This window comes from Sinohyriopsis cumingii, chromosome 9 (assembly GCF_028554795.1).
Source record: "Sinohyriopsis cumingii isolate HCF-2022 chromosome 9, ASM2855479v2, whole genome shotgun sequence".
Classification (NCBI taxonomy): Eukaryota; Metazoa; Mollusca; class Bivalvia; order Unionida; family Unionidae; genus Sinohyriopsis; species Sinohyriopsis cumingii.
Genome location: NC_142969.1, coordinates 81,133,130 through 81,147,463, shown reverse-complemented (window position 1 = coordinate 81,147,463; position 14,334 = coordinate 81,133,130). Strand labels below are relative to the sequence as shown.

The window sequence follows — 14,334 nt, the reverse complement described above, 5'->3', positions numbered from 1 at the left end:
ATAGAGAAACCACACACACAAACAGACACACACACACACACACACACACACACACACATATATATATATATATATATATATATATATATATATATATATATATATATATATATATATATATATATATATATATATATATATATATATATATATATATATATATATATATGGTATTGTTGGCAATTATTTTAATTGCATGTGTAAATATATAAACAATTTGGCCATTTTTACACTTAGTTGTTATTACAGTACAAACCATTAATGATCATTTGATCATTTTCAGAGTATATCACTTAGCATGTGAAATGATCAAGGTTATCGATGCTCAAAATCTCAGCGAGAGAATCAGATTGTCTCCAGATGACAAAATGTGTATTCGTGTGGCTGCTTTGTGCCATGATCTAGGTAAATATCATATATGTCCTTTACGCTTTGAAGTTATTGTGTTTAAATGTCACGACATTTATCATTAAAAGTGACTGTCTTCCATATATTAGGACTTTGCAGCAGATACCGCATTACGTGAAACACAGATATATATATTTTATAAAATTTACATTTCCTTTTTTTATGCTGTTGACTGCCAAGGCACATATTATTAACTTCGATAACAATAATAATAATGAATGCATAATAATAATGAATGTATAATAATAATAATAATAAGAAGAAGAAGAAGAAGAAGAAGAAGAAAAAGAAGAAGATTGCTATTAATATTTGTATTATTATCATTATTATTATTATTATTATTATTATCATTATTATTATTATTATTATTATTATTATTATTATTATTATTATCTCCTAATAATAACAATATAACATTGGGTTTTAAATTTAAGCAAACATTTCACAAAGTCTAATAAATATTGGAATATTTGCAAAGAGATGATCTTACCAGGGCATTTAAAGGAAAATATGGTGTCTTCCAAAAGTTTATGGCAATATACGTTTGCATTATTTGGTTATATACAGATTCCTAGATTACATCACATAGGATAACAATTGTATTTTTGATATGGTGCAAATTGTCACAGTAAAGTGTCAATGTAATGACAAGCGATTGATGTATCAATCGGAAATGATAGTAGACTAGGAAATCAATGCTTTATCTTGTTTTCATAAGGTCACGGACCATTTTCCCATGGTTATGAAGAAATATTCGAAGACGTCCAGAAAGTTAAACTGAAGGTACGATAATATAGTTTTTGTTGGTAATCTTGTACATTAATTTCTCTGTGTAGAGCACAGTTATGCGTTCAATTTACGTCTCTGACAATCTTCTTTAAAAGCATAATTCCTCCATCCCCGAAAGATGTCATCGGCCACGCCATGGCTTCATATCACTCCAGCATTAAGCTGCCTGATGCCATGAGTGTTTGCTTCATATAATAATTCTAAGTCTTCTTTTTCTTATTTTTCTTCTTGATACAAAGGGTGTTTTATTCATTTAAGTATTATGTCTTATTCTTTTTCTTATTCTTCTTCTTCTTCTTCTGATATTATTGTTATTATTATTATTATTATTATTATTATTATTATTATTATTATTATTATTATTATTGGTAGTATTAAATGGATACAGCATATTGAACTATTCATATTTGATAAAGATTAAATTCATTTTACAGTACTTGGCATGTGGAACGCTGTATCTTTATAGGCCAAATATCACACATACTCTTTCCTCAAATTATGCCGGGAAGACTTTGAAAATACATTGGTACATTTGTTTTGCGGCACGATTTTGAGACAAATGCGGCATATATAACGCGGATTTTGTTCCGCTGAACATTCATCTATCCATCCAGCATTCGCACTGTATACTCAACTGTTTACATTATCTCTAAAGCGAACAGTGTGGAAACAAATACGTCCTTTGATTTGAGATAAAATGAATAACAGAGAACATGTTTTAGCATGACCACTTTAATTGTACTGTATGAATAGCGATATGGCGACGTCGAATCTGTCACTTCTACAGGTCACAAGATCCTATAATTATTGCAATGAGCATTTAGATCAAAATCGTACACATTAGAGCACAAATTTGGGCATGATATTTTGTTTTAGCCAGTCGCACAAAATTTATGCATGGGAATATCAAGATACATGCATATCATAAAAATAAGACTAATGATTTCCAAGAAGATACAAAACTGGAACGAAGAAAAAAGATTAGAAAACGAGCAAAGAAACAAATTCTAAATACTTTATTCATGATCCGTGGAATCGAATGTATTTCCTTTCTACGACGATGTATATTTTTGTAGTATAATTTCTATACAATTGAAATTCCCAAATAAGAGTCAAATAAGTTATAAAATCAACAACACAAAACGATTAGCGATAAGAGAAACGAGAGAACTCTAGGTATAGCAATAATATTAACATTTACTTAACTGTACAGGAGTCATTTGCTAAATCTTTATCCAACATAAAGCTTTCTTCCCTCGGACCTGTCATATTATTTTCTATATTATCTCTTAAATGATGTCCAATCTTCTTATTTGTCCTAACAATTTCGATCTCTTCTCTCTTACATTTCTTGTCATTTGTTTAGTATAATTATATTTTTATAACCTATATTAAGTTGTGTTTCGATTCGAATCTACATGTTGACCACTATCTTTCTAAAAATGTATATTTAGAGTCCATTTGAATATAAGACTTTGTCCTCCTTGGTTCCTTCATCAAATTATTAATAAATGTTCATCTTATGTTTTTCAATATCTTCCAGGCTTTATGGTCTTTAAATACTAATTTGTCTTTATCGAATATGTGAGCTTTGTTCATTGATTAAAAAAGTGGATCATTTGAAAACTCACTGGCAACATAAACCGTTCTAGGATTTTTTTTGGGCTCCTTCTAATTTGAAATATAGCGTACTAATGGTTTGTATTTGTTGCTTCGTGTCTTACACTACTGGTGGTATGATGGTCACGTATGTCTTTCAGACGAAGAAATAGGCCTTTCTTTATTGTATCCCACACTGGTATCAGTAATTTCTAGTTTCTCGTCGGTATATGATTATCAGAAGTGTTAGCCTTACATATCTGGATGTTGATCTTGTTTGGACAGAGTTCAGTTTGTCTGTCATAGTGGAAGATGAAGTTAGAACTGAGGAACTCTCATCAAAAGCAAGAGTATCGATTTCATTATCTTTCAAACCCTCGGGCCAAAAGAAATTAAACACAAAATTAAAGGTGCAATTATTAAAGAAAAAACAATTTTTATGTCTTTTTATTGTAACAATACAATCCTCAAAATCTTTCTTTCACTTCTCATTTCTAACTTTTGAAGATCTAGCAGTTTTTATTTGCCAACATCTTTATTAAGACAAAGTAATAAGGAAATGCAATAGTAGAAGTGGTAGGAAAACGTACTAAACAATGTCAAGCATCTGTCTACTCATGCAAGTATGCTTGTGTTTGTCTTAGGACTGTATCATTGAAATAATCGATTTAGATATCGATTATATATATATATATATATATATATATATATATATATATATATATATATATATATATATATATATATATATATATATATATATATATATATATATATATATATGCATTTTTCAGCATGAACGCATTTCTCGGTTGTTGGTGAAAAAACTTTTGAAGGAGATATCTGGCTTCAAGAATCATTGTGTGGGCGACGAATCTAAATGCATTGAACTTATTCAAGATCTGATTGAGGTATGTTAAGATTGTGCCTGCATAATGCATCATTATATTTGGAACGTAAAATCATTCTACAGAGGACATATGGTTTAATATATCTTCAAATTAGCAAAGAATAAATCGTAGGTTTTTAGGAAATAATCGTGCATGAAGTAATTAAAAAATTGTCATCTCGTGCCTGATGCTAAAACAAAGGCATCACTGAAGTTTGTTTCATTTTTCCTTAAATCATTTATTAGTAACGGTGAAACGCTTGTAATTTGTCACATCATATCAAATAACTTCCTTTAAGCAGCCATTCGGTATATGTCCAGACGTCAATACAGATGAACTCATACAATCAATTTGAAATCATTGGGATTTTAAAGACAAAGTTGCTTCTCTTTCGTAAATATAGTTTGCAAGCTGGAGGAAAACATTATTACTATTAAACATTACCATTATATTCTTTTTCATATAACTAGATCTTTGAACGCCAATGCAATTTGATGACCAAAAGAGCATCTAATGTCCATTCAAGATTGTATACATATTATAGAGCATACACATAAACATGGTATGGCTTTATTTGTACATGTACAACAATTAACTTCACCAAGAGTGTGAGGCCTTGAAAAAGAAACTCAGTTTTAAAAAACCAAAACGAAACCGAGCTAAACCTCAAAATATTTGTACCAATGCACAGCTTTAGAACAATAATGAAATCTGAAGTATATGTGCTAAAGATGAAAATAGTGTCATTACTCAAATAAAATATCAACACAGCTGTCACTTTAATTAGGAAAACATACACCTCGAAATTTGTAAAATAAAATGACTTATCAACATATTTGTAATGATATACATTGTCAAGTTTCGAAACGGATAAGTGGACTGGACATATAATTTGTCAAGTGTCGAAATGGATTAGTGGACTGAACATATACTTTATCAAGTGTCGAAATGGATTAATGGACTGAATATAATCATTTTGTATTCTTAAACGTTTACATTCCTTCATAACAATATATTTCTACTTGTTTGTGCATCTTTCTCTATGCCCCATTGTTAATTCAATCATTCGCTATAATTTCGTAGTTCTGTTTTATGCTTACAGGCAAAGTAAAGTTTGCAACAATATCGTTGAACGTCACCTAATCTGATAATGGATTTCAATTAGTTTGTTCAAAATACCTTTGAAACTTTTAATCACACGTGCGATTTTAGCTACAATTAAACCGTACCAACTATGCTGTCATTTTCGACTGTGTATCCAGGCTGATTCTTCTGGTATTCAAAATAAAATAAAAATGAGATACAGCATTAGATTATCAAATGCGTTAACATTTTCTATTCATTATTTTGATGCTTGAAGACTTTTCACATTTTATTATTTATTTAGGGGGATTTCGATAAGTACAAAGAAGACGAAAGCATGAAGAAGAAAAAGTACATGTTTCAGGTAAGATATATATCTTATGTATTTCAACACAATATTATTTGCCGTAGAAGAGGAATGTACATTTCATTTATGTACAATAGGAAGGAAAATATTTTATCATGTCCTAATGAAGTGATTGTAGCAAGATACGACGTTATGTATCCAGTGGGAATTAAAGTATAACCGTTCTATTATTGTACTGGTGCGATATGGAGTTTTGGGAGTTTTTCTTGAAGATATGAAGATATCTTGTAACAACAATAATGATATTATGCGATCGCGATGCTTTAATCTTTAAAATTTGTAGTTGCAGATTGGAGAGTTTAGATTCGATTATGAGTATCTTAGATGCAACGATTCTCTTTAACTTTTACATCATAATAACATTGATTGCAAATATGAACATTACATATTCTGAAATTAATTTAAACTGAACTAAGAATATTATTATAGTGTCTATGTAAAGTATTATCACTTGGATTATACGGTTAATGCTTCCCATGTAAAACATTATCAGTGCACTTGGATATACGAGTAATGCTTCCTATGCACAATATTATCAATTGGATTATACATTTCATGCTTCATATGTGAAATATTTTCATTCAAATAAGATATTAATTTTCATACTTCTCATATCAATTGGACTATTTATTTAATACTTCTTATTTACAATATTATCAGTCCAATTTGATCATTATTATTATTATTATTATTATTATTATTATTATTATTATTATTATTAAGATCGTTTCAAACAAGACAAGTGGTGTGGACGTCGACAAATGGGATTATTTCAAGAGGGATGCCAGGACTTGTGGTGTGCCTGAAACTTTTCAATACGATAGGGCTCTTAGTGTGGCTCGAGTGGTGAAAACGAAAAGTGGAGAGTATGAACTGGGATACAGGGACGAAGTAAGTCCTAATCAAGTGCATTTTGTAGAAAAGTTACAAATGAGTCGAACTAGGTTTTTTTTCCTGCAGACTATGTAATAATATGAACTTTAAAAAAAACAACAGAGTTTACATATTAGGGACAACTAAAGCAGTGAGTACATATTTGTTTAGAAATTAGTGATATTAGAATAAGGAGCACTTTATAAATTAGAAAGCAGACAGTATAGAACATTATAACGTATTATTTTAACACAGGTACCACACAAGAAAAAGGCAATAAGAAAAACGTTATGGAAACAAGTAACAGATGCGGCTCATTTAACAAGATTTACATATTTACAAACAGTGCTTCACAATATGGAAGAGGATAGATTTTCAAAGACAGTCATTAAAGACATGTGTTATATATTATTGTATTCCTTATGACGTTTGTACTCACTTGATTCATCACATAATGAATAATATTTTACTTTACAAGGGCTATCCACATATAGGCTAGTGATAATGTATCAACTATGAATAAAATGCCATCAGACACAAATTATTGTCTGATAGAAAACAAGGTCATATTCCTGAAAGCGGGTAATGTTTGATAAGTTTCGTTAGTAATATTACATAATAAAAGCTGATAATAATCAATGGTAGACAATATATATATATATATATATATATATATATATATATATATATATATATATATATATATATATATATATATATATATATATATATATATATATATATATATATATATATATATATAAACAGTGTAAATATGCATTAGCAATAAGTATTGTGTAAAGGGAAACTAAACTCTAAACAATCAACACAAACAAACTGGCGAACAAATAAGACAACATTAGTATAATGCATATTTACCATGGCAGATTTTAAGGTGGATACTTTGAACACGCAGAAAAGGGCAAATCCACTGTGTGAATGCGCAACTATAATCTGTGAAACATCAAAGATCTATATAGGAGAAATTTAAAAACGAGTGCTTAATATAAGACGAATAATAGTAGCTACAATAATTTCTTCGTTTTTGGTACTATCATATTTTGATTTATTTTTTACAAATTCTGTAAGAGTTATAGCATCACCGGCAGAAAGATTAAAAAGGGTCAGCAAAAAGTTGAAGTTGAAAATATGAAGGTGGCTGGGTCTATAGTCTATAATTTGATAATGTGAAAATATTTTGCAATGAAAATACATAAATAGTTGATAAAAAAATTAGGAAAGGAAACAGCAGTCTCAAACTTACCTAGACTCATTAGTAGTGTAATAGGCTACTTACTTATGACTGCTGTAAATATGTTTTCCTTTCTAGCTTATCCTGTTTGTATGTTGGTGCTGTAGACAAAGTAAACACAACATGAAATAACTGAAAAGCCTAACCAGGAAATTAGATAAACAACTTCTGCAACATTTTGTACGCGATTTAGATTTTTAACTTAGCTTTAACACTTATTATATCATATCGTGTCGATGTATGTGATGTTGCAGTTTATTGCGATGTCTGGCACTGGGCCATTATGCCCTGGACATGTAGCATCATGTTCCATCTACTATCCTGCCAGAAGACCGACCAGTCCTAACACTAACTTTTTAATGCTGAACATCAAGCGAGGCAGCTGTCAATACCATTTTTATAAGTCTTTGGAATAACTTGGCTGAGTTTGGAATCCTGGATCTCCAATTCGGACTCTCTAACCACCTATTCCCCCGGAGCTGTCACATTGTGTTGTTAAAAAAACATTTCAACCATAGTTGATTTGTACGTGAAGAATACTTATCAACGTATCATTTCTTATCCACACAATTGGTATTTGATGCGCTTGTTGTATTTCGTTTATTCGGTCTTGACGTCGTTTTACAAACTAGCCAATACCTGATATAATTAAATCTTACTGTTGTGCCGCATGATACTATTTCTGAAATCGATCCTCCAAATAAACATGATTTTATTTCTTTGTGTCTAATAAATATAGTAATGTATAAACCAATAGAAACGAATGAAAAACCAATTAATGCGTTTCTAGTTCCACCCTGTCGGATAGAACAATGGCTTAGTAGGATATTTGGAATTTTGGTTTTTGAAAAATTGATTATAGTTTAAAACAAGAAATCCGGCTTTGAATCGTAACCTGTGTATTATTATCATCTTAAGATCTCGCAAAGGAAGGTGATATTATCAATGACATGGAAAAATACACAACGTTCTGTCTTGGTCAGCTGAAGCTCATTTTCTCCCCACAGCTTCTCAAATCCATGCTGCATAAACTTGTGTTCATCCCTGCGCCAGACAATACTAGTCGCTTATTTCAATGACGATTGAAATGAAAATTCATTGTTCAAGTCTCTCGCGCGCAATGGAGTATCCCCCTATGACTACATGAATGAATCAGCAAAAGTTTTCTGAAACTCCACCGGTTAAGACCATCTATTCATCACTGTCCTGTCGGAGTTTAGTTGAATTCGACAAAATGCAGCTTCGCAGGGATGTATAGCTTCTTGTTGATGTCTATAAAAACTTATCAGCAATACCACCATTAGAGTGCACAAGCTAAACCACACAAAGTACTTTTCATTGAGGGTATAGTCTGGGATATATTGCTGTTGAAAACCACGATCGAAGCGGTACCGGTCGCTGACAATGATTAACATTTGTATATGGAATATAGTATCTTCGGCTGGATTTCCATAGCAACTCACAATTCTGTTTGTGAGGATAACCACTGCATGGTAGAATATCATCAAACCCTCTCAAAAAATTACTTTACGTGCCTTTCTCTAACAACACGCAGAGATGAGCTATGATGCAGCTGATGTCCTCACACTTCGATATTTAATACCACTTACACAAGTATGAAAACAAGAACTATGACTATTTCTTCCCATTCAACATGGAGTGCCCAGACGAGATTCACCGCTCCTGCAATAACAATCTGCTGCCCTCGGTATAGCAACTGGTTTTCACCGTTCCGGTCAGAGATTGTAGAAAATGCCGCATGCAAGTTCGTCGAATGCACAAAGCTGTTTCGGAATCTGCAACGAAGCATAAGTATGTCGTCCAGTTTCATCTTAAGTTGGGATTATATGTGTCTCAAATACATCGGTTGACGCCATGTATCAGGTATACTTTGAATCCGCCCAGAAACCGACGCTTAAAGATCTACAAAAGGGCCCCCATGAAGGGATTTGGAAACGTTGTTTTCATGCAAACGAGCATTGCCATATTCTGGAAAACCATAAATAATCTGCGAAAAACAGTTCTCCTCGAGCATGTCCGGGACGGTATTCATTGAAAACTCTACAAATTGATTGAAGACATATAATTTTTTCAAATGGTGTACTCATTATACAGAAACAAATGTCGGTTACAATTGACGAATCCATTAATTTGTGTTGGATCTGTCAAAGCTGCTCTTGTATGAATCTACTTCGAATCAGTCAAGCCGTCTAAGTACGGTGACAATTTGAAAATGCATTAGAGGGATATGAAATCGATGGTGATACCTGTCGTTGCCAAAAATCTCAAGCACAATAAGTACGCGTTTTTTTTTCAGGAACAACCTGGACTGACACCATGGGATAATATTCATTCGAAGAAACGGTCTACATCGTTGAACCAAAGTATGGCTGTAGTTGCTGAACAATACGGGGTGGACTTTCTCTGACGGAATCACCACTCACGAAGCGAAGATCCTAAACTAAGCCTTAGTGGTAAATGCGTATTCGCATGAACGACTTGCCATTTCTCGTTAAAAATACCGGGTGTCGATGCTGTCAAATCTTAGCTTCTTGGCTGCCAGGAATATTAATTTGGTCCAAGATGGTACCTGTATCAAGGAACTAATTCGCAATCTAACTTCTTCTGGGCATGCGTATATCTAACCGGACTATTGACAACTAGCTATGGAGGTTGCCAAATTTTAGCACATGATACCAGTCATGAGTTCCATTTTATTATTCATCATTTATATTACCTATCGAAGCTAAATCATTCATTATCGAGACTTGTCGTGAACAAATAATGTATGCAGGTACGGATGTCCCAATAATTGTTCCCAAATTCATAGTTGAATCGTTCCGCACTAGCATGATTTTTATGATCTCTGGTATTGTCAAGGAAGACCCATTACAATATGGTTCGTCAGCAGCGTCGGAAGATTAGTTTCTAGGGTCCTCCTGAACAAGTCTAGGCATGTTAGCGGCCCACATGTATATATGCATTTGCATGATCCTGCAACACTTATTGAATCTTTAGACGTTTCAGAGTTTTGCTTCATTTGATCTGCTGGCAACGTCAAAGTATTACACACTTCGCAATAGTGTCCTCTGTTTGCGGGTAAATAAATATGCCATAACGCTTAGTTGGCCAACTACATTCTGATGATGCTATTAGTACCTTTGTGGATGTCGTGAACTTTGCAACGTTTGCTTCACCCTTTTCATGCCTCATTTGATAAGCCATCTGCTGATTCTTATCAAAAGATAATCGGTCCTGCAATTGGCATAAGGTTGGAATCAACGTCTCTTTTTGACCCTCATAGCTTTCTCTTAAAGCATTGTAAGGCAGATCATGAGTCAACACAATTTAGAGGTTCTTCCCCTGACTTAGGTCGGTTAATTTAATTCAGATGTGCTCTAGGTTCAAAACAGTTGCATCCAGTAATAGACTAGATTATTTAATCCAATGTATCTATCAGGTATACTGTCACAACAAAACCTTGAATCATGGACAAGATATACCTAGAAGGTCTATGAAATTTAATTTGCTCTACGAAGGTAACACGTTATGGCGATTCTGGCTCTGTCTGTATGCATTAACAGCGGAGATAAATATTATGTACCAGTTTTCAACCTGAATCATACACGATATGAAGACATATTGATTATGATTATTATATGATGAGGAAATGGTTGAATTGGGATTGTCTTTACGTAATATAACATACTTACAATTTTCGAAGAAGCGCATGACTCAAGAATGTGAACAAATTCGTCGCGGGTCATCTAATTATTTTCCTTGAACAAAAAAAACTATGCCTATTAAGATGTAAAGCCGACAAAAAAAAATTGTTGTCCTGTACGATGATGTGATACTTCACAAAAACGATAACAACGGAAACGTGATCTGCCTGACAATGATAAACACACATGCCTAATGTAATCCGTGAGAACTGTGACGTGTTGATAATATTTCGTCAGATTGAAGCAGATAACAATGTAGACATGCGTTGAACTTTGTGTACCGTAGATTAGTCTTGGAAGGAATTTTCAATATGTTCGTGGAAGTCATCTAGTTTCCTCATTATTAACGTGACAGGAGGTACGTTACACAAAGTATAACACACGTTTGGTCGGGAATTTGTAAAACAATATATAAGTTTCAGTTGCAAGGAGACCAAAAGTGGAGATATTCGCACATGTTTCGGATCCAAGCTCTTACCATAGATCAAGAACGTGCGCGAAACATCGGAACAAGTGGCAAAGATGATACGAGATTATAGACAGTATGGTATCTTTCTCAAGATGGTCCGTTGCACAATCGACATCAGGAAAAGCAGGAGACACCACCACACATATGCCGTATATTATGGACATTTACCTTAAAGTCAATACTAAAGGTGACAGCGAGATAATAAGAATGGCCACCTTCCACGCGGAAATTCGCCCGGATATTTGTCAAAATTGGAGTTATCGCCCAGAATACATCCTTGGTCTGCCTCCCCCTACCAGAAAAAACAGCAATGACTGTACACGATTGTCTGGCTCTTCTATGATCTTCGTCTAGGATACAGACAGCAGTGCATACTATACCCAGCATATTTTGCATCAACAATCGTGGACCCACACCTTGCTAGTGTGTCGACCAGTCCTAGTGTTGGTGGCATCACGTATCCTCTCAGCCATGTACTATTGCAGAGAAGGTATGGACCTTTTAGAAGAGAGAAAATATCTTCGACATCACTGCCGGAGTCAGACCAGAGGGAAACTTTGTGGTGTTCATGCATTTGACGGACGTGAAAACAAAGTTTCTCTGGAAGCCTGGTGACAAATTATGACTTACTCGCGATGAAGAAATCTGTCAAATATTCCTAGATTGTCCTTATGCGGGATGAACTTCAAGACAAAGGATCAGGAAACATGATCATCGCCACGTGTAAAGCCAGAATCGTTAACCTGAATTAGGATATGAAACTCACTGAGTCACATACGTCTTGTTCTACACCTAAATTTGGTAAGTATCTAACGATACATTTGATGTCGGAAATCTTGGTTATTTTATATTGTAATTACAAACTCAAAAATATTTTGGGAATCACTTTTATGGTGCACTGAGTGCACTCGCGGGAAGTTCGAAACCGCAAACCATTGTTGATTTAGAGGTGTCACTTGGAAGCTACGTTTGAAAGTAAACAAAGTTATAGGACGATAAAGCACAGCAACCTGACGGAGGCCTCAATCTGGATTTTACCAGGTATCAATCCCGATTTGACTAAGTTGACAACCAAGTTTTTGTTGGCGTCGACACAAACGAGTTGGTGGTTTGTCACTCTCGACCTTAAAAACTGCAAACGTCAAACGTGTACAGCATCAATGTTGTTTTGGAAACATTGAAATCAACTTCATCTACTTATACGTTTTTGTTAGGAAACTTTTTGCTGCCGCCCAATGCAATATCTGCACAATTTCTATGCTGTGCTCAGAAGCTATCGGAAAATAACGATTACCACAGGAGAATTAGAGTAAGTGTCGGCTAAAATGGAGAAATATATATGGGTCTTCGGATAAATAATGTTACCTGGTAGGTCCGCAGCGAGTTCCGTTTCCCAATAAAGTACTTTTCTTTTAAAACGTTTTAACATATATAAAATATCAAAATACAAATGTTCCTTCCACCTCAAAGTATTGTAGAAATAGAAAGCCTACATGGTCATGACCACTTAAAATTAATATGAAATCATCTCAACCTGATTATATCAGATATGGAGTGTTCTTAAATACTATCATGATATACAAATATCTGGTATCGATAGTGTACTATCTACATGCAATAGTTGATAATATTTCTTCATCGATGGCTGGATTAAATATGTAGAGGGATCATTACCGTCACTGGAATGAAAATATATCTGAAATTAAGGAAACTACATTCACTCCATTAAATAAGCGTCTAACTCTTGCAAACTTTCGAGAAAAGCCGGGTTCTTTGCTGAAAAATGCCATCTAGAACAGGGGCAAGAAGAATTCTTATGTGGTCAGCTACTAGGATTTTTGTTTGTCAGCCAAAATATCTCAATGGCAGACCCGCGATATACATAGAAGCAAGGACCCAACGGGAGGTGATCATGGGTAATCAATCTGAAACTGAGATTAGAACGCGCCGTTCCTGGACCCTGTTTTGGCGCCTTAAGGTGATTACTCGCGGCTGCATGGACATCTGTCTTTGGGTAATATGAGGACTGTTGGTGAGCTCTGCTTAGTAACTAAGGTAAATAAGCCCCCAACCTCTCCCACAAAAAGCGAAACAAGGAAAACTCTACATTGCTTTGATATTACTATGTCTTCTCGCCATTCAGGGGTGTTTAATGGGATGAATCTGATCTGTCATGGTAAGCATAAGGTTTTACTTTACATTACTGTAAAGCGTAGCAGTATGAAGAGAAATATTCAAAAAACATTAATCTGGATAGACGAGGACATATTTCAGACTTATGAAAATAACATATTTCTATTTTGTTAAAGATCTAGGCTAAAGCCTTCTACCTCTATGCATTTGGTCTTATCAAGAAAAAAGTCATGTGCAGAAGCAGGCTGTGTAACACAGGCCAGTAACTAACATAGCATAGCTAATATTATCATGCTACTACTACTACCACTATTACTACTACTAATACTACTACTAATACTAATACTACGAGTGCAGCCACATATATTGGATATTTATTACAGATACAATCTTTGAATATGAGTTCAGCTTTCGATCTTACTTTGTTCGGAGACCGATCAATGTTTACATACAGATTTAATGTCGTATTTCCTTCCAGTAAAGTAGAGACTGACACTTGTATAAGGATGTATTAATTTATGTGTATCGAGTTCCATTCAATTTGCAATAGAATACTAGGCTTAATCGATCAATTTGAATTTTGGCATGCGTTATAATTCGGGGCTAAATTATTAATTTATGTCCTTATTACAAGAGTCAGCCAATATATACACACCATTCTGAGAGATTTAAACATTAAATATTTGAAGACCCTGTATAATTAACATAATATTGGACCAAAATGGTTATGTATTTGATAGGTTATT

General features: G+C 33.7%; 1 protein-coding gene across 2 annotated transcripts in view; it reads left to right on the top strand.

Annotated features, from left to right (window-relative positions):
- The window catches only part of LOC149792118 (deoxynucleoside triphosphate triphosphohydrolase SAMHD1-like), a 90,728-nt gene that overhangs the window by 30,519 nt on the left and 45,875 nt on the right, over nucleotides 1-14,334 (top strand). For both annotated transcript variants that reach the window (XM_089969340.1, XM_089969339.1), the window contains exons 4-8: nucleotides 284-405; nucleotides 1,127-1,191; nucleotides 3,591-3,707; nucleotides 5,074-5,133; nucleotides 5,860-6,027. In XM_089969340.1, the coding sequence (XP_089825466.1) occupies nucleotides 284-405; nucleotides 1,127-1,191; nucleotides 3,591-3,707; nucleotides 5,074-5,133; nucleotides 5,860-6,027 (532 nt within the window). The remainder of the gene's footprint in view (nucleotides 1-283; nucleotides 406-1,126; nucleotides 1,192-3,590; nucleotides 3,708-5,073; nucleotides 5,134-5,859; nucleotides 6,028-14,334) is intronic.